Source organism: Suncus etruscus, chromosome 1, assembly GCF_024139225.1.
Source record: "Suncus etruscus isolate mSunEtr1 chromosome 1, mSunEtr1.pri.cur, whole genome shotgun sequence".
Classification (NCBI taxonomy): Eukaryota; Metazoa; Chordata; class Mammalia; order Eulipotyphla; family Soricidae; genus Suncus; species Suncus etruscus.
The window spans coordinates 13,511,717-13,532,395 of NC_064848.1; the positions used below are offsets into that span (position 1 = coordinate 13,511,717).

General features: G+C 51.3%; 1 protein-coding gene across 1 annotated transcript; it reads left to right on the forward strand.

Annotated features, from left to right (window-relative positions):
* Window positions 1-3,417: 3,417 nt before the first annotated feature.
* On the forward strand, window positions 3,418-19,750 carry LMAN1L (lectin, mannose binding 1 like). Its single transcript, XM_049770171.1, has 12 exons — window positions 3,418-3,716; window positions 6,337-6,491; window positions 6,578-6,746; window positions 8,447-8,562; window positions 8,940-9,060; window positions 12,866-12,921; window positions 13,412-13,544; window positions 14,343-14,485; window positions 15,943-16,010; window positions 17,763-17,886; window positions 18,611-18,742; window positions 19,625-19,750. The coding sequence occupies exons 1-12, from the start codon at window positions 3,536-3,538 to the stop codon at window positions 19,748-19,750; spliced, it is 1,524 nt and encodes a 507-aa protein (XP_049626128.1). The 5' UTR covers window positions 3,418-3,535.
* The last annotated feature ends 929 nt before the right edge of the window (window positions 19,751-20,679 follow it).

A 20,679-nucleotide genomic window follows, 5' to 3' on the forward strand; every position in this document is an offset into this window, starting at 1 on the left:
GTGACATGAGAGGATAGGAGCACGTGAGGGGACTGAAGGGCAGCTATAGGGTCCCTGGACAGCCTAATGTTTCACCCTTTGCTCCTGTTTCTACTCCAGCCCCCACCCCCCCAGTTTTGTTTTCTTTTGGGGTTTTTGTTTTTTGTTTTTGTTTGTTTGTTTTTTGGGTCATACCCAGCAGCACTCAGGGGTAGCTCCTGGCTCTATGCTCAAAAATTGCTCCTGGCAGGCTCAGTGGACCATATGGGATGCCAGGATTCGAACCACTGTCCTTCTGCATGCAAGGCAAACGCCTTACCTCCTTGCTATCTCTCCAGCCCCTTCCTCCTCTCCCCAGCCAGTTTTTTGGCATTGGCTCCGAGGCTTGGCTTTCATTTCCTCCCTTTTTCTCATCTTTGACTTCTCTGTGATGGTCATGGGCCTATTATGTTGAACAAAAGTATTCTTACCCTCAAGTGTTCTAAGACTGATTCAGAAATCACCCAGGACTCAAGTGAGAGCCCAGAAAGCAGGAGGACACCCCTGCTCCATCCTGTGTGTCATCACAGGTGCAGACGAGGTGATTTCTCAGACACTTGAAGGTAGAGAGCGAGGCTATTCCTGGCAAGGATAGGCTCTGCCTGGCCAAAAGTGGTGAGGCATTGGACCAGAGAGCTAGGAAAGGGTAAGGCTATACTTGCCTAACAAGCAGATGACCTAGGTCTGATCCCCAGCACTGCCAGGAGTGATCCCTAAGCACAGCTGGGTGTGGTCTCAAAACCAAAACAAACCAATCTGCGGGGAAACAGTCAAGCAGAATACAAGATGACAGATATGGCCTGAGAGTGGGTAAAGAGTAAGATGTCCTATTGCACTGAGCCCTTGCCACACCAGGTCCTGTTCTCTGTCCTCCCAGAGGTGTTATACCTCCTGCAATGTTCCAACATCCCTTGGAGAGAGACAATTATTGATCTCACCTCCCAGATGATGAGACTAGGACTTGGAGAGATGAAATAATCAAGAATCAGGGAAGGGGTCAGAGCAATAGCACAGCAGTAGGGCGTTTGCCTTGCATGCGGCTGACCCAGGAATCCCCCCCTCCCAGGCTCATGTCTATGCCTGGGTGTGCCCACAGGGCCTGTCAGCACCAGTGTTGGGCTAGCCCTGCCCTGCCCAGCCCACACCCAACATCCCGACCTGGGTTCGATCCCCAGTGTCCCATGTGGTCTCCTGAGCCAGGAGCGATTTCTGAGTGCATATAGCTAGGAATAACCCCTAAGCGTCACCGGGGGTGGCCCAAAAACAAACAAACAAAAAAGAATCAGGGAAAACATAGGAAGAGTGGCTTGTTGATGCTGATGAGGGGAGGGGGCAAAGTCAGTGGGGGGTTTGCTGAATCTAATCGATGAGGGGGTGCCCTGAGCTCTGAGCACCAGGATAGGAGAGATTTAGAGGCTGGAGAAAAGTTTGCTTTGGACGTGTGATGTGACAACCAACAGAGAGACTGCATCAAGCCTGTGGGCTGCGGCTTAGGAGCTGACAGCCAGCAATGAGGCATGAAGTCTGGGGCATGCTCACACCTGGCTTGGTGTCCTGAAGAGGGAAAGTGGGGAGGGTGGGAAGGAGCAGTTTCTCCTAGCCCAGCTTCTTCCGATCTAGCCTTGAGGAACAGGCCCCAGGGACAAAGCCAAAAGGTCAACAGCACTTAAGGGAAGAAAGAGCAGAATGGGAAGTGTCTAAGGGTACAGAGGACAGAGGTCATGTGGGGCCTTCCTAGAGTGGCAGGGCAGGAGCAGGAAGGACTAAGGGGGATGGGGGAACCTCTCTTCCCACAGTGAGGTTGAGAAGGTGAGCAGGAGGTAGCTGTGGGATTAGCTTTGAGAAAGGAAGTTGAGTGGTTTTATTTTTATTTAGCACATCCAAAAAGCTTCCATTTATGGCCTTGATGTTAATTAATTTTTAAAGCAGCAGTAACTTAATCCTGCTGGGATTTTAAACAGCACAACGAGGGAGCCAGAGTTCAAGGATAAGGCTCTCGCCTTGCATGCAGTGGAACCTGGTTTGATCCCCATCACTACATATGGCTCCCAAGCACCTCCAGGAGTGGCCTGAGTGCAGAACCAGGAGTGACCTCTGAGCACCACTAGGTGTGGCCCCCAAAACAAAACAAAACAAAACAACAAACTCCAATTGTCAGGGCTGATCTGCAGGAGATGGGCCCATGCTGCTGGAGTCCATGAGACTTGCAAGCAAGACTCTGACAAATATGCCAGTTTTATTTATTAGAGAAGCCCAGTGGCCTATGACAAATCCCTAGCCCAGGAGAGAGATAGAGAGGGAGAGAGAGATGGGATTTGAGACCAGGGTAAGGGCAGATTCAGAACCAGGTAAAGTAAAAAGATACAGTCGAAAGTAAACAAAGGTCCTTATTAGGGAGAAAAGCAGTAGTCAGGGGTAGAAACAGTTCAATCCACTTTAACTGTCTCTTCAAACTGCCAACCAACTCTCTATCTACATCAGTCTTGGGATGAGGGTATTTCTAGACACAGCCGACACAGCCAGCCAGTCCCAATTAGGGTCTTATTTAAAGGGGTGGACCCCTTTTTATGGATGTTTGGTGCTGGACTGTAAGATTGGACTAGATCCAATCACCTCCTTTTCTTTACAGTTAGTTGGTAACTTTTGGGGGGAGGGTTTTGGGCCACACCTGGTGATGCTCAGGGGTTACTCCTGGCTATGTGCTCAGAAATTGTTCCTGGCTTGGGGGACCATATGAGACACCAGGGGATTGACCACAGTTCATCCTAGGTCAGCTACATGCAAGGCAAACGCCCTACTGCTGTGCCACCACTCCAGCTTTGTGGTTGGTAAATATTAAGCTACAAGCAAGGTCCACGCACCACTGATTTGTTCTATCTTGTTTTTTTATTTGGAGTGGGGGCGGGTGCCACACCCAACTGTGCTAGAGACTTACTCCTGGCTCTGTGCTCAGGAATCACTCCTACTGGAGTTTAGGAATCCTATGAGATGCCAAGGATTGAACCTGGGTTGCCTGCATGCATGGCAGGGACCCTACATGCTGACCCTACATTGCTCCAGCCCCTTGTTCTGTCTTTTAAGGGTGCCTTTCTTCTTCTCTTCTTATATTGTCTTCACATGTGTGATATATATGCTTGGAGGAAGTCAGGTAGGGCAGGAGGCAGGGCAAGCAGCAGGAAGGAAGAAAGGAAGGAAGCAGGACATGAGGGCCTGTCTGGGTGAAGTAGGTCCACTGGGTCTGTTCTGGGGTCCTGCTGCAACTGAGGGGAGTTTGGGAAATGGCACAGAGCTTGATTCGGTGTCCATAGTATGCTCACACACACACATGTACACACAGTGAGGTAAGACTAGGCTAAGGAGGAACAGGATGTGTGTGCTGGGAGGGAGGGAGGAGAGGACAGTGCCCAAACCTAGCTCCTGGCTGCTCCCCAGCTACCACCACCCACCTCCTCAGGGCTCTCCCAGGCCACACAGCTCCGAAAGCAGTCGGGACCAAGCAAACTCCAGATCCTTCAGCATGCCACTGGGAGTAGGGGGCCCTGAGCCTTTGATCTGCCTTCTCCTCCTTCTGATCCTGATGCCCCACAGTCGTGAGGAGGGCCTTCCTCCACATCGAAGGTTTGAGTACAAGTTCAGCTTCAAAGGCCCACAGCTGGCATCACCAAGTGCTGGGATACCTTTCTGGAGTCATCACGGAGGTGAGGGGTTGTCTCAGAAGACTAGAGGGGTGCTAGAGTGTTGGGCTGGGGAATGGATCTTCCAGCACTAGCCATTGCGCAGAAGTGGGCCAGGCCCAGGGCAGGTGGCAGGGCCACTCCAGGCTTCTCTCCAGACCCACCTTTATAAGCTTCCCTCCTTCTAGGGTTCTATCTCCTCCTGCCTCTGTCTGGGAAGACTCACACTCATACACATGCTTATAAACTCACACATACATGCATACACAGAGACTTGAAATAGTTGGTAACAGTGCAAATGTTTGCTCCCTGGACTCCACACAGGTGGACTTGTGGGGTTCCACGAAAAATGGAGTGCTGCCTGGAGCACAACTCATAGCTCACAACAACTGGGTAGTCCAGTGCCAAAACTGAAAGAACATCTTAGCCACATGTGTGGGTGCAAGACCTTCCCACCCAGATTCTGCTATGAGACATTGCTCAAAAATGATTTTTTTTTAATGCATTTCTGGGACCAGTGTGATAGCATAGCAGGTCAAGGCATTTGCCTTGCACACAGCTGACCTGGGTTCAATCCCCAACATCCCACATGGTCCCCCTGAGCCTGCCAGGAGTGATTTCTGAGCATAGAGCTGGGAGTAACCCCTGAGTGCTGCAGGGTATGGCCCCCCAAATGCATTTCTATTTTATTATTGGTTTGTTTATTTGTTTTAGTTTTGGGGGCCACACCCAGCTGGGCTCAGGGTTTACTCACAGTAGGTTCAGGGAACCATATGGGATGCCAGGAATTGAACTTGGGTTAGCTGAATGCAAGGCAAGCGTCTTTTTTTTTTTTTTTTTTTTTTTTTTTTTTGGTTTTTGGGCCACACCCGGTGGTGCTCAGGGGTTACTCCTGGCTGTCTGCTCAGAAATAGCTCCTGGCAGGCACGGGGGACCATATGGGACACCGGTATTCGAACCAACCACCTTTGGTCCTGGATCGGCTGCTTGCAAGGCAAACGCCACTGTGCTATCTCTCTGGGCCCAAGGCAAGCGTCTTACCTATTGTTCCATGCTCAGGGCCCACCAGGACCACCCCTGCAGTGTGGGATGGGTTAGGGGTGAAAGTGTGTAGGATTGGGGTTATGTGGGATTGAAGATGAAACTCAAGGCCTTGTCCCTTGGCTTATAGTTGGAGTTAGGGCATAAAATGAATTCAGGGATCTGGCTTATGTGGAGAAACCATACCCAATGATGCATGGGGACTAGTCCCTGAAGATTTTCAAGGGCCATGCAGTACCTCTCCTGCCTGCATATGGTCCAGCCATAAGCTCTCTAGGTCAAGTTCAGGGACATGTGTGATATGAGGGCTGCCACCTTTTGGAGCCAAGTCAGGTGTGGGTCCTAGCCTTTCAGCAGGCCAAGCAATAAAGGAAGAAAGCAGATGGCCAAGTATGTCAAGGTAGCTAAAACGGAAGTGGTCAGAGTGGCCAAAGTGTGACCAAAGCCAGAACCACAGTCTGAAAAGGAATGAGACCCTGGCAGTTGGGTCTGTAGCCCAGCCCTTCCAGGTACAGTGGGAAACAAGAGGGCTGTTCTTCACTGCCCCACACATTCCCTTCTCCAGGATCATGCCGCCATCTGCTTGCTGTCTACATCCACTCACTCATGCATCCTTTTATCAGCCCCTGCTCATTCCCTTCAGTGTCCGTCCAGACACAGACTGAGTCCAGTCAAGGAGCCCATAGTCCACATTGGACTAGCTCCAATGTCACAGCTGGGGTCATTTCCTGTTACCTTTAAGTCCCTTCAGATGCACAGAGGCTGTCAAGGTACCTGGACCCCCATCCTAGCCTGTCTCTGCTGAGCAAACAGGGCAGGATTAGCTGTCCCTGGGAAGTCCTGGCAGGGACTGGGCTCTGGACCAAGTGCCAGGCTGGCAGGCTAGATGGGTGTGGAGGTCACAGGAGGGGGTGGTGGAGCCTCTGATCTCCCTTCCCCTGGATCCTGCCACGACTGCCTGAGTCTCTTCTCCCTTTCTACCTTTCTGTTCTCAGCCCAGTATATTCTTCACCCCTGTTCCCAGCCGTGCCCCCCCACCCCTACTCATCTCTCATGCTTTCCTCGCCTCAGAAAGCTGATAGTCATTCTGACAGGATGCCCCTAACCACCAGGGCCCAATGTTTTCACCAGAGACAGAAAAGGGGTTACTTCTGGCTGTGCATTCAGGAATCTCTCCTGACAGGCATGAGGGACCATATGCTATGCCGGGATTCGAACCACTGTCAATTCTGGATTGGCTGCTTGCAAGGCAAATGCTATGCCCTACTGCTGTGCTATCTTTCCGGCCCCAGCCACCTGCATTTAAAGGCAGACTTGGGTCTAGAGATAGTCCAGCAGTTAAGGCATTTGCCTTGCAGGCCGCAGACCCAGGTTCCAATCCCGGCACTCCATATGGTCCCTCAAGCCCCACAGAGCACAGAGTCAGGAGTTAGCCCTGAGCACAACTAGGCTTGGGCTAAAACCCCAAAACAAAATAAAGCAAAACAAAGGCAGGCCTTGATCTGGCCTCAGCCCTCCTCCCGGAGTCCAGCTCTCAGCAATGAAGGAGAACTCCTGGATGCAGGGGCAGGTGAGTCCAGGCCCTGATCTGTGCCACCCACAGATGCCATTCCAGGCCTGGAGGAGGTGCGGCTGGCCCCCTCTCTGAGGAACCGGAGTGGGGCTGTCTGGAGCAGGGCGCCTGCTTTCTTCTCTGCCTGGGAAGTGGAGGTGCAGGTGCGAATCACCGGACCAGGGCGCAAGGGAGCCCGGGGTATGGTGAGTGCACCCCAGTCCTGGCTGAGGGGGGGGGTGAGTCCGGGTTCCATGCAGAAGGACCCTGACTGAGCAGCCAGTGCCTGCAGGCTGTGTGGTACACTCAGGACCGAGGTTCCAGGAGCACTATGCTGGGGGGACCGGCCTCCCCAGATGGCATTGGGATCCTCTTTGACTCCTCAGCGGGGGACCCCCTGGTGAGTGGTGTACCCCTGCCTGGACCCTGCTCGCTTTGCTCTGGCCCTTCCTCTGAGCCCGGCATCCCCAGCTAACAGCACTTGTCACCCCCACAGAGTAGTCCTGCCATCCACGTGCTGGTGGGAGACCGACTCAGTGCCTCAGAGCCTCTTAGGTAAGAGTCTGTCTGGACCACACTGCCACAGTCTCTCAGGATTGGGAGGAGCTCAGCTCAGCGGTCACCCCCTACTGCCTCAGAGAACCTCCTGCCTCTCTTGTCTCCCAGCAGGTCCCAGAGTCCAGGGATTTTTCCTGGGACCTCACACAGAGGCCTCAGTTAATTCAATGCAGCAGCCCTCGGGCTTGAGGGAGCAGACAGGGTCCAAATGCTGCAGTGTGAGGTGGAGATTTTCCAAACTCCTCTGCTCATCTGATCCCTGACACTCAGAAGGGGCATTGTTGGCTTCCATAAGAGATAAGGTCTTGAAGGTCCAAAGATAGGAGATGCCTTGCTTGCAGTCCCATAGCTGAGCTCGCTAGGCACCTTCCTTTCTCCCTGCACCTCTGAAGTGCCTCCGCCTCTGACCCGCCCGTCCCCAGTAGTCGGGCCAGTAAGTTGTCTCTCTGCAAACCTCTCTGAGCTAATAACAATTAGAATAATTGTTGGCATTAATGGAGCGGACCTGACTGTGTACCAGGCACCGAGCCAGGCAGTCAACATGCAGTGTCTGAATGAACTCTCATAACAAGGTTATGAGGTCACTTCAATTATCCTTTGCATTTAAAATTAATTTTTTGGGGGGGTCACACCTGGCAGCGCTCATGTGTTACTCCTGGCTCCAAGCTCAGAAATCACTCCTGGCAGGCTCGGGGGGACCATATGGAATGCTGGGACTCTAATGCCTTACCTCCATGCTATCTCTCCGGCCCCTCCTTTGCATTTTAAAGACCGGAAACCCATGTGCTAATTAATAAATGGCCAGAGATCAGAGCCAGCATTCTCGATCACCCTTACCCTGGCCAAAGGGGACAGTGACAGATTCTCTAATCTGGCCACACTGTATGTCTCTGTACCCTGAGAAACTCAGGACCCCTCGGGTTTGGTTCATTTTTTTTTTTTTTTTTTTTTTTTTTGGTTTTTGGGCCACACCCGGCGATGCTCAGGGGTTACTCCTGGCTGTCTGCTCAGAAATAGCTCCTGGCAGGCACGGGGGACCATATGGGACACCGGTATTCGAACCAACCACCTTTGGTCCTGGATCGGCTGCTTGCAAGGCAAACACCGCTGTGCTATCTCTTCGGGCCTGGGTTTGGTTCTTTTCCTCAAAACCTTACAGCCCGCTTCACCTCCCCAGTTGGGGCCTCAGTGACACATCAGTTCCACAGGGACTGGTGAAGGGCAGTTCCCTTAGGTTCCATTGTCTCTGCTACCAAGTTCCCTGTCACATTGTCTCTCTGAGTCTGTCCACTGCTTTCTGGGCTGGCAGAGAGAGAATAAAGATTAGAGGTCCCCAGGGACAGGAGACATGGGTCTCAGGGAGGGCAGGAGTGATGAGATGGTGGATGTTTAGACTCAGGGGTTAAGGAATGGGGTGGTCCTGGCCTTAGGCCCCAGAGAGGAATCAGATGGAGGTCCCTGGAACCCTCAGGTAAACGCCATCCCAGTAACCTGCTTGCTCCTTTCTGTTCTCTGCCTGAGACACAAGGTAGACTGCAAGGACAATCTTCTATTAGGCACCTGACAAAAGCCTGACAACAGCCCTGTGTCTGGCCTGGCTGAGTTCCAAATGCCCACAGGGAGGCAGCCCCAAAAGTACTAGGCTCTTGCCACCGGGACTTCCGGAACCGGCCATACCCCTTCAGAGTACGGATCACCTACTGGGGGCAGAGATTGCGTGTGAGTAGCCCCAGTGCTTTTGCAGCTCCCCCCGTGGGAGGGAAGGCAGGTTCTGAGGCTTGTTACTAGGATTGCATTTCCCATAATCCTAACAGACTCTGGCCTGGGACAAGGCACAGCTACCCTAGCAAAGACACACCACAATACCACCCCACCCACAGACATGCCCCCAAAAAAGACACACCCATCCACTGGCATCTCCTTGTCCAGAACCTCATTAGCCAGTATTTTGTGCAGTCAAGTTATAAGCCCCTCACCACCTTCAACTCCCAGCTCCGGGGGTTATCTGCACACCTATAGACCCTGCAGAGTCACCGGGTCAGAGAGGCCCACCCCCTACGCCACCCTGAGGGATTCAGTCTATCTGTGTATCTCAGGTGTCCCTGAACAGTGGCCTCACTCCCAGTGACCCAGAGGAAGTCTGCACCAATGTGGGTCCCCTGCTCTTGGCCCCTGGAGGTTTCTTTGGTGTCTCTGCAGCCACCAGCATCCTGGCAGGTAAGGACCTTCATTCCAGGTGGGTAAGCACAAAGGAACAAGAGCAGAGGAGGGGCTGGAGTGATAGGACAGCAGGGAAGGTGTTTGCCTTCATGCTGCTGACCCAGGTTTGCTCCCTAGTATCCCTTATCGTTCCCCAGAGCTTCATCAGGAGCACAGAGCCAAGAATCACCTTTGAGGACTGCTGGGTATGAAACGGAAGAAAGAGTCAAAGGGCAAGAGCACTTACCTTGCATGTATGAGGACCCAATTTTGATTATTACCACCCCATGACTCTAAGCACTACCAGATGTAGCCGTGATGGCCCCAGTTCCCCCAGATTCCCCAGATCTGAACACTAAATCATCAGTCCCCCGCTCAAATGTAGAGGCCAGAGGACCAGAGTGTTAGCACAGAGGGTAAGGCATTTGCCTTGCACATAGTCAACCCAGGTTCAATCCTCAGCATCCTATATGATTCCCTGAGCCTGCCAGGAGTAATCTCTGAGTGCAAAGTCAAAAGTAAACCCTGGGGGCCGGCGAGGTGGCGTTAGAGGTAAGGTGTCTGCCTTGCAAGCACTAGCCAAAGAAAGACCGTGGTTCCGTTCGATCCCCCGGCGTCCCATAGGGTCCCCCCAAGCCAGGGGCAATTTCTGAGCGCTTAGCCAGGAGTAACCCCTGAGCATCAAATGGGTGTGGCCCGAAAAAAAAAGTAAACCCTGAGCACCACCAGGTGTGGCCTAAAAACAACAACAACAACAACAACAACAAATGTCAAAGGCCAGAGAGATAGTTCAGTGGATGCTTATAATGTAGAGACTTACATTCAATCTTCAGCACCACAGAGCCCTTCAAACAGAGTTGAGAATGAATGCTGAACTCTGAGTACTCTGGGTGTGTCTATACACCCCAAAAATAAAAGAAAGAGCAGAGGAACAGTGTTGAATGAATCTGTATGCACTCTCTGAGAAGCTCGGGACCACCAAAGGCACAAAGGGATAGCATAGAAAATAAGAGATGAGGCGTTTGCTTTGCATGCAGAAGGATGGTGGTTCTAATCCCAGCATCCCATATGGTCCCCTGAGCCTGATGGGGCCAATTTCTGAGCATAGAGCCAGGAGTAACCCTGAGCACTGCTGGGTGTGACCCCCCCCCAAAAAAAAAGAAAAGAAAAGAAAAGAAAATGCCCACAGTTTAATCCCCAGAACTACATATGATGCTCCAAGGCTTACCAGGAGCGATCCCTAAACTCAGTGGGGTGTGGTTCCCCAAATAAACAAACAAAAATAGAAGGAGGGGGGCCGGAGAGATGGCATGGAGGTAAGGCGTTTGCCTTCCGTGCAGAAGGACGGTGGTTCAAATCCCGGCATCCCATATGGTCCCCAAGCCTGCCAGGGGCGATTTCTGAGCATAGAGCCAAGAGTAACCCCTGAGCACCACCAGGTATGACTCAAAAACAAAAAACAAAACAAACAAAAAAATAGAAGTAGGGGGTTCGGAGTGATAGTACAGCAATAGGGTGTTTGCCTTACATGGGCAGACCCTGGACAGACCCGGGTTCAATTCCCAGCATCCTATATTGTCCCCTAAGCCTGTCAGAAGTAATCCCTGAGCACTACCAGGTATGGCCCAAAAACCAAAAATAAATAAATAAATGGGTGTAACCCCAAAACCAAAATAAATAAATAAATGTAAAAAAAAAAAAGAAAGTATGTGTAAAATCACCACCACACACCAACCCCAAGTGAACAAGTCTGAATAAGGGTCACCATGAAATAATCGAAACCTAGCTGAGGGTGAAACGTGTAATCTGGCAGTCTTCTTCCTTGTATAGAGTGCCTGCTGCCTGCCAGAATTGTTTTTATTTTATTTATTTATTTTTGTTTTTGGGTCACACCTAGCAGCACTAGGGGTTACTCCTGGCTCTACTCTCAGAAATCGCTCCTGACAGGCTCAGGGGACCATATGGGATGCTGGGATTCATACCACCGACCTTCTGCATGCAAGGAAACGCCTTACCTCCATGCTATCTCTCCAGCCTCTACTGTTTTTATTGAGTATAGAGACCACCCCAAGGTGGGGCAGCTATCCTGAGCCTTCCTGCTCAGGTTTACATATAAGATAACCTTTATTTTGGGTAAAACAAGTTGTAAACAAACAGATATAAAGAAACCAGGGATGGGGCCGGAAGGTGGTGCTAGAGGTAAGGTGTCTGCCTTGCAAGCGCTAGGGTAGGATGGACAGCGGTTCGATCCCCCGGCATCCCATATGATCCCCCCAAGCCAGGGGTGGTTTCTGAGCGCATAGCCAGGAGTAACCCTTGAGCGTCAAACGGGTGTGGCCCAAAAACCAAAAAAAGAAAGAAACCAGGGATGAACTTTGCTTTAGGTAAAATAAGGTGTCACCCCACAGTAGGGAATGGGGAGCAGGCTCTTCCTCATTAGGCCAGGCCTTGTGCATCAGGAAACTCTGTGCCTGCAATTGTTGAAAATCTCAAGTAGGGTGAGGTGAAGCACAAGCAGGTTTTGCTCCCAAGTGGGCCCTGTGAGTGCCTCAAGTTGGGAGATGAGGGCTGTGACAGAGGGGTGATCATGAGATCTGGGACTCAGTGGAAGGAGTAGGAGAGACTGGTGGCTATGATGCCAGCACTTTCCTCTTCAGACTCTGGGCCATGGATGCCTGGAAAGTTTCAGAAGAGGATAGTGGCAGAGCCTGGCTACAGTTTTCTTTTCTTTCTCTTTCTCTTTCTTTTCTTTCTTTCTTTCTTTCTTTCTTTCTTTCTTTCTTTCTTTCTTTCTTTCTTTCTTTCTTTCTTCTTTCTTTCTTCTTTCTTTCTTTCTTTTTCTTTCTCTCTCTCTTTCTTTTCCTTCCTTCCTCTCTCTCTCTTTTTCTTTCTTTCTTTCTTTTTCTTTCTCTCTCTCTCTTTCTTTCTTTTCTTTCTTTCTTTCTTTCTTTCTTTCTTTCTTTCTTTCTTTCTTTCTTTCTTTCTTTCTTTCTTTCTTTGTTTGTTTGTTTCTTTCTTTCCCTTCCTTCCTTCCTTCCTTCCTTCCTTCCTTCCTTCCTTCCTTCCTTCCTTCCTTCCTTCCTTCCTTCCTTCCTTCCTTCCTTCCTTCCTTCCTTCCTTCCTTCCTTCCTTCCTCTCTTTCTTTCTCTCTCTCTCTCTTTCTTTTTTGTTTTTTCTTTTTTTTTGGTTTTTGGGTCACACCCGGCTTTGCTCAGGGGTTACTCCTGGCTCTGCACTCAGAAATCACCCCTGGCAGGCACGGGGGACCACATGGGATGCTGGGATTCGAACCACGGTCCTTTTGCATGGAAGGCAAATGCCCTACCTCCATGTCATCTCTCAGGCCCCCAGGCTACAGTTTCCTTTGTTTTGCCTCTGGCCCAGCACTGTTTAGCTGTCTCAAGACTGGGGTCCCCTCTGACTGTGGTCCACCCTCAGAGTTCACGCATCTGCTAGCCTGACCCTCACATCTTTCCAATGAAGTGAGAAAGACAAATGTAAGAATTGTACAAAGTTGGGCCGGAGAGATAGCATGGAGGTAAGGCGTTTGCCTTTCATGCAGAAGGTTATCGGTTCGAATCCCGGTGTCCCATATGGTCCCCCGTGCCTGCCAGGAGCAATTTCTGAGCATGGAGCCAGGAGTAACCCCTGAGCACTGCCGGGTGTGACCCAAAAACCACACACACACACACACACACAAAAAAGACTTGTACAAAGTCATCCTGTTCATTCTTCCCCAGGCATCACAGGGCCTTGGGGGTGTGGGCTAAGTGACTGGGGGTTAGGGAGAGTCTCCCCTTCTCTTATCTGCCTCTTTTTTCAGATGACCATGATGTCCTGTCCTTCTTGACCTTCAGTTTGAGCGAGTGGGGTCCAGAGGTGAGGTCTATTGGGCCTGCCTGCTCTGAGGGGGCTGAGAGAAGAAGCCCAGTCCTCATTTCTCCTCAGATGCTTCTATTCATTGGGTGCTATACCTGTCCTTTCAGCTCCAACACCCCCCTGCTCTGAATTACCCCCCCCCTCAGCTTCTGCCTTGGGTCAATGGTGACCCCAAGGGCCAGGCCTTGTCAGGAACTTCAGGTTGCCTGATTGCTGAGGGAACACAGCAGCTGGCACTAAGGTGTGACTGAAGGGATGAACCTGAAGGAGCAGATCTGCTTCCTGGGAAGGGGCTCAGTGGAAGTTTGGCACCTTGAAGACTGGGCTGGAGGCTGAGCTATAGGAAGCCATGATAGTGGTCTTTCTGCCTGCTGCATATGTATGTTCAGTCAAGAAGGGGACTGGGCTCAAAGTCAGGTGAAGAGGTGCTATGGGAAGTTATCCCCAGTCTTCAGGGATGTCCTGAAGACATTCTGTCTTCCTCACTCAGATTTCCCCCCAGCCCTTCCTGGAGGAGGAGCAGATACGGTTGGAGAAGCAGCTGGAAGGACTTCGGGCAAGACTGGCCTTAGGCACCAAGGAGGACCTGAGTCCAGAGCTGAATTTCCAAGGCCAGGAAGGGGGTAGGTCTGGGGACAAGGACTTGCATATGCATCACCAAGTCGTCCTCCCTTGTGACCTCAATTCCTTTACTAAGAGCAGAGGAGGCCTGAAGAAGATGGACCCAAGTAGGCTCTGGGATCCAGGTGTCCCACCTCCAGACATATCTTGCTATATATTTTCTTTTTCTTTTTTTTTTTTTTTTTTTTGGTTTTTGGGCCACACCCGGTAACGCTCAGGGGTTACTCCTGGCTATGTGCTCAGAAGTTGCTCCTGGCTTGGGGGACCATATGGGACACCGGGGGATCGAACCATGGTCCGTCCAAGGCTAGCGCAGGCAAGGTAGGCACCTTACCTTTAGCGCCACCGCCCGGCCCTTATTTCTATATATTTTCTAGGGAAAAAATTTTTGGGAGAGCTGAAGAGAGTACAGTGAGTAGGGCATTTCCCTTGCAAGTAACTGATGGGGTTCAATCCCTGACACCTCATAAGGTCCCCCGAGACCTGCCAGGAGTAATCCTGTATGCAGAGCCAGAAGTAAGCCCTCTGCACCACTGAGTACGGCCCCCCAAAAAGTTGGGGCTTGGGGGGCCACCATAGCGTCCCCAGTGGTATGGTTCCAAAACAAAACCCTGGGTTCCTGCCTGCCAGGCAAAACACCTCAATCCTCTGAGTTATCTCTTGGGTCCTCCAGGGGAAGATTTTGAAGGCAAAAGTTGCATCATTTAGGTGATCCTTCATCCCTCTCCAAGAAGCCCCCTTGGAAGGTGGCTCTGAAAAACCTCATGCCCCTGAGCTGCTTGTGTTGTCGAAATCTCCAGGGGAAGAACAATCCTTCAACTTAGAGGACACAATTCGTAGACACAGCCAGGTCCTGCAAGCTCTCCAGACACTCTCCCAACAGCTGGGCCAGGCTGGCAGAGAATGGAAGCGGCTGCTGGGGTCCTCAGGTCAAGGAGTATGGGTGAGTGACTCCGGAGCATCCCAGGTTACTCTAGCAGCATAGAGAGGTCTAGGGGCACTGGCCTTTATGCGAAAATGCGGAGCAGACAGTACTGCCCTTGGTGACTTGTCTCCCCCTTCCCCAGGTGGGAGTAAAAGAGGTGGGCAGAATTGAAAGGCTGCACGGTGGGGTGTATATGGAGGAGAGGGGGGGGGGTGGGTAATTCAGCAGCACAAGGGACAAGTGAACTGATAGCTAAAACTCGCAAAAGGAGATGACAGGTATTTGGATCCTTAGGCAAGAGACAGAAATAGCCTGAGTGTGAATTTGCATGTCGCATCACATGAGATTCGGTTCACATGCAGCTTGCTTCATGCTCAGATGCACCCAGATCCTTATTTCAACTCTGCTGCCATGCTGACTTTGTCCCCAGGCTGTCCTGGTCCAAGGGGCCCAGCCCTGAGTCAAGATTGAAACCCAGGCAAGATGCTAGCTGCTGGGCAGAGGGGCCAGCAGTACTATGCACTCTGTAGCTCCAGATTTGAGTTGAGGACCGGAGAGATAACAAATCAGTAGGGCTTTTGTTTTGTTTTGTTTTGTTTTTTGTTTTTTGGGCCACACCCGGCAGTGCTCAGGGGTTACTCCTGGCTGTCTGCTCAGAAATAGCTCCTGGCAGGCACGGGGGACCATATGGGACACCGGGATTTGAACCAACCATCTTTGGTGCTGGGTTGGCTGCTTGCAAGGCAAAAGCCGCTGTGTTATCTCTCCGGGATCAGTAGGGCTTTTGCTTTGCAAGCAGCCGATCCAGGACAAACTGTGGTTCAAATCCTGGGATCCCATATGGTCTCCCATGCCTGCCAGGAGCAATTTCTGAGTGCAGAGCCAGGAATAACTCCTGAGCGTGGCCAGGTGTGACCCAAACAAACAAATAAAAGATTTGAGCTGAGGCTGGGGTACAGAGGGTTGGGGTTGAGGAGTCGCTGTTCAAGCCCTGGCTGTCTGCCATAGGATTCCAGCTGCCCACTGAGGGGCTGCCACCTTTTCCTCCAGGCAGAAACCCAAGCACTTGCTCTGTTTGGACTGTGTCCTGTGGGAGGTGGGAAGGGTGTGTATGTGCCAGATTAGCCTCTGCCTCCTTATGTACAGACCACTTCCGAAGAAGGGGCTTGGGGTGACCAGCAGAAGAGCTGTAAGCACCCTCAGATCTAGGAGAGTGAGATCCTGCAGTGGATAAGCCCAGCTGCTTGCATGCAGCGACCTAGATTTGAACTCTGGCAGTTCCCAGCACCTTCAGGGGTGATTCCAGAGCACAGAGCCAGAAGTAAGCCCTGAGAGGAGTCATTCGGAAGCCCAGAGGGTCTAAAATGAGGGGACCAGGGAATCCAGGTCTTCTGCCACCAAGAGAGCTGCGGGTATTTCTAGGGAAGGGGCCTCTGACAAGAGCCCTGGGCAATAAAAGGCTGGTGCTCCTACAGGATTTTGCCAAAGTCAGTGCCCTTCTCCAAGGTCAGCAGAACCTGCTCCAGGCACTCCGGGAGACTCGGTAAGCAAAAAGGGGTTGTGACTCTTAGGGAAAGGGAAGAGTCAATCTCTGCCCATTGGCTTCCCCCACCCCCAAACTCCACCCCTTCCTCTCTGCTCTCACCCTGCTGGGGCTGGGTTTGAATGGGGCTTGCAGTTGCTGGTAATGAAATGGAAATCAACCATCTGTTTTATTGTTTTATTAGTTTTCTTTGTTTATTTGTTTGGCAATGTCCAGGTGCTAGTCCCGGATGTGATCTCAGAGGGTCTTTTTTGGTGGTGGCTGGAGCTCCAACCCAGAGCTCCTGCTAGTGAAGCCCTTGACTAGTCCTTTGAGCCAGTTCCCAAACCCTTGTTCTTTCTTACTGTTGTTGTTGTTGCTGTTGTTTGGTCACAAAACCCTTGTTGCTTAGGGCTTACTCCTGGCCCTGCTCAGCTCTCACTCCTGGCAGCTTGGGGAACAACATGGGGTTCCAGGATCTAACTCTGATCTATTGCAAGCTAGGCAAGCACCCTCCCTGCTGTACTATCCATCCTGCTCTGTTTTTCTGTTTGTTCGTTTGTTTGTTTTGTGAAGACCTAGTTTAAAAGCCATTTTTCCTGGGCAGGGCCCCTCAGGCAAGGCCCCATCAACCACTTGCTCTTCAGGGAAATAGTCCGTGGAAGCCTAACTGCCTGGAAGGCATGTTCCTGGAGGCTGCTCAGGGTCAGGCCCTGTGGGAGGAGACAGGCAGTCCCACCTACACTGTGCCCTGTTCCAGCTCCCCAGAATCTTGTTCTATGACAGTTCTGGAGAGCAACTCAAACAACCCAAGGGTTTGGGGTCACTCTGATGCCATAGAGTAAGGAGACTGCCAGCTGGATATGGATGCCCCAAGGACGCCTACCTGCATCTACTGAGGGTGGGAAGATGGGAAGTGGGAAGGGAGATGAATTCTCGAGAGGCTAATGGCAGGGCCCAGGAAGTCTGGATATGAGCTAGATAGACAGCTTTATGGTGACCCTGGTCTGAGCTGAAGCTTTTTCAGGATCCAGGAAGAAGGTTTGGTGAAACAAGATCATTCTTGGGGCTGGAGTGATAGTACAGCGGGGGTAGGACACTTGTTTTGCAGGAGGCTGGCCCAGATTCAAAATCTGGCACTCCCATATTTTCCTTAGCCCCACCAAGAGTGACCCCTGTGTGCAGAGGGTGTGGCTCAAAAACAAAAAACAAAAACAAAATAGTAGTCCCTTGAAGAGGCTTCTTCCTGTCCCTGCCCAAGTGCTATTTCTTTTGTTTGTTTGTTTGTTTGTTTGTTTGTTTTTTTGTGGTTTTTGGGTCACACCCGGCAGTGCTCAGGGGTTACTCCTGGCTCCATGCTCAGAAATTGCTCCTGGCAGGCACGGGGGACCATATGGGACGCTGGGATTCGAACCGATGACCTCTTGCATGAAAGGCAAACACCTTACCTCCATGCTATCTCGCCAGCCCCTGTTTTTTGTTTTTTTATTTGAAGATGTGGATTTGTTGTTGTTGTTGTTGTTTGGCCACACCCATTTGATGCTCAGGGGTTACTCCTGGCTAAGCGCTCAGAAATTGCCCCTGGCTTGGGGGGACCATATAGGATGCCAGGGGATCGAACCGTGGTCCTTCCTTGGCTAGCGCTTGCAAGGCAGACACCTTACCTCTAGCGCCACCTTGCTGGCCCCCCAAGTGCTATTTCTGAAGGGTTCTGAAACTTGGTCATGGCTGGGCAGGCAATGAGGTGTCTCCTTTGGTTTCCGTCCCCCACAGGGATGCAGCTGCTCAGATGGTCTCGAGGGTCCAGGTTTCCTACCTACCTGTGGGCACCAAGCATCACTTCCTCGAGCTGACACAGACCCTGAGCCACCTGCAGAAGGATCTGCGGGGCCAGGTGGTGAGGCAGACGGTAGGGGCAGCAATAACATGGAGGATCCTCAATTCTTAGTCCTCTTGTCCCAGCACTTCCCTGGGCCCCTTAGGGGATCACCCTTACCTGGGGGGGCTGTGTGCATGAATGTATCCCTGTAGCTTTCTCCTCTCTGTCACCACCCAGTCTCCCAGTGCTAAGGCCCTGGCTCACTCTGTTTCATCCTTCAGTACCTAATATCTCAAAAACATAGGTATTCATATCCCTGCTCCCACCTCTGCACTTTCCCCTCAACAACATCCCATCATTTACTCTTTACTTCTCATATTTTTTGTTTTTTTGTTTTTGTTTTTGTTTTTTGGGTCACACCCGGCAGCGATCAGGGGTTACTCCTGGCTCTACGCTCAGAAATCGCTCCTGGCAAGCTCGGGGGACCTTATGGGATGGCTAGGATTCAAACCACTGTCCTTCTGCATGCAAGACAAATACTCTACCTCCATGCTATCTCTCCAGCCCCTTTACTTCTCATATTTAGAGACGTTGCACCATCTCAACCATCCCCTACAATCACAGATCCCCAGCCTGTTCAGATGCTCCCACTGAGGGAATTGGGAAGGGTAGGAGGATGCCTTGGATGAGAGCAGAGCCTGGGAGAGGGAAACAGCCCACATTACACAGGGCCCAGGGTCTAGGTCCCCTCCCTCTTTTGGGTCAGATCTAATCCAGGACATTTGAGTGTCTGGTGTTTCAGAAAGCAGCAACCAAGGACACCCGCCCTCCAGGCCGACTCTCAGGGACCTCCCCATGCCTGAGGCCTGGAAGTTTCCTGTTCTTCCTGATCATCCAGACCATGGGCTTCTTCTGTTACGTGCACTTCAGGCAGGTCTTCCCTGATTACCATTTGACACTCTCCTACAGCTCTTGCTCTGGGCCATGGTGTCTCTCCCAGTCAAGGGATGGAAGAGGTCTTGCCTTCCAGTTGGCAAAGAACAAAGTCTAGGCTAGACCTAGCATATGATTTTGTTTTCTGGGTGTATTAAAGATCTCAGAAATGGGGCTTACAGTTTGTGTTGGTGGAATTTCAAGACAAGAAGAATCAGTATAGTCTCAGTGGTTTCGGGAAGGGCACAATGTGCTAAGCCTTAAAGAAGATGGAGAGGCAGAGATAATACAGAGGGAAAGACACCCAGCAGACCTGGGTTCAATTCCTAGCACCTCCTGTTTCCCTGAGCCCTGCCAGGAGTGATCCCTGAGCACACCACCCCCCAAATATTAAATAAACAAAAGAAGAGCAGGATCAGGGGGTCACCTCCTGCAGGAGGTGGCCCTGATTGGTCAGTTTGTAGCTTGTTTGATTGATGAAATAAAGCTTTGCTTTGCTTTAAAAAAAAAAAAAAGGCAGGGTCAGGCAGATGTCTTAGTGGTAGAGCAGTTGCCTCGCATGTGTAAAGCCCTGGGTTTGATCCCTAGCATCAGCAATATATAGAGAGAGACTACAGAAGGGGCGTGTGTTCAGGTGGAGAGGACAGCCGAGGTACAAAAGAGAAGTGATGAGAATCATAGTGATAATGTAGGAGTTCAAAGATCCAGGCTGGAGCCACTGGAATGAACCTTGAATGCCAGGGAAAAACTATAGCAGGCGAAGAGAACCATAGAAGGTTCTAGAGCAGGGGAAGCTGTGGGCTAGTGTGTGTGGGAATCTAATCTTAAGAGCATAGGAGTGAGAAGCTCAAATAACTATCTTCTCTCCTCTGGCAGCAGACAGGATCTGGACAAGAACCTTCGGGAGTATTTGTCTTCAGGCCGACTTCCTTTGAGTCCTGCACCTCCATTTCCCAAGAGTCTGGGGGTGCTCAGAAGACAGCCCCTTCCTCGTAGTGAGCATGCATAATCGGCAAAGCCCTGGACAAAGGTCCACTTCCCTCCACCATTTGGAAGAGTCTGTGAGGATGGAGGGGTTGGCTGGCACCCACTTTTCCTATCAGCACCCAGTTCCTACTCATACCTTAGCCTCTAGGGTGTTCCCTTCTTATTAAAGATTTCTCTCCCTGAGGTTTGATAAACTCACTTATCTTCCAGTTTCACCTTAACTTCACTGAAGTCTTCCACATCCTCTGTACCTGTTTTTGTTGTTGTTGTTTTTGTTTGTTTTTTGGTTTTTTGGTTTTTCGAGCCACTCCTGTTTGATGCTCAGGGGTTACTCCTGGCTAAGAGCTCAGAAATTGCCCCTGGCTTGGGGGGACCATATGGGATGCTGGGGGATCAAACTGCGGTCCTTCCTTGGCTAGCGCTTGCAAGGCAGACACATTACCTCTAGCACCACCTCACCAGCCCCTTGTTTTTTGTTTTTGGGTCACACCCGGCAGCGCTCAGGGGTTACTCCTGGCTCTAGGCTCAGAAATCGCCCCTGGCGGGCACTTGGGACCATATGGGATGCCGGGATTCGAACCATTGTTGTCCTGCATGAAAGGCAATTGCCTTACCTTCAGGCGATCTCTCCGGCCCCTCCTCTGTACCTCTGGACCCAAGGGTGGGCTCCACAGGGGCAAAGAGACCCAAAGGAAGGCGAGTAAGAGAGGGAGTCAAAGTGCCTAACTGTCCCCAAATCCACACTCAACACAGCTGGCATCACCACGGACAGTCAGTCTCCTCTTTCTTCCCTCTCCAGGCTGGCATGTGACCCACCAGCAGCCCCAGGAGCCATTACAGGGATGTCCCACTCGGGTCTGCCTCCCTGCCCCAACATCAACCACTCTGGGCAGTTGCTTAGGCAGCTAAGATGGAGAAAGGGGATGTGATAGGTAGGGTCTAGGGCTAGGT

Bases quoted from the DNA above. Each gene is read 5' to 3' on its own strand.
- LMAN1L (XM_049770171.1), top strand. From the start codon at position 3,536: ATGCCACTGGGAGTAGGGGGCCCTGAGCCTTTGATCTGCCTTCTCCTC. The intron at 13,545-14,342 runs GTAGGTCTGGGG...CGAAATCTCCAG, and splicing joins TTTCCAAGGCCAGGAAGGGG to GGGAAGAACAATCCTTCAAC. The intron at 17,887-18,610 runs GTGAGGCAGACG...CTGGTGTTTCAG, and splicing joins AGGATCTGCGGGGCCAGGTG to AAAGCAGCAACCAAGGACAC.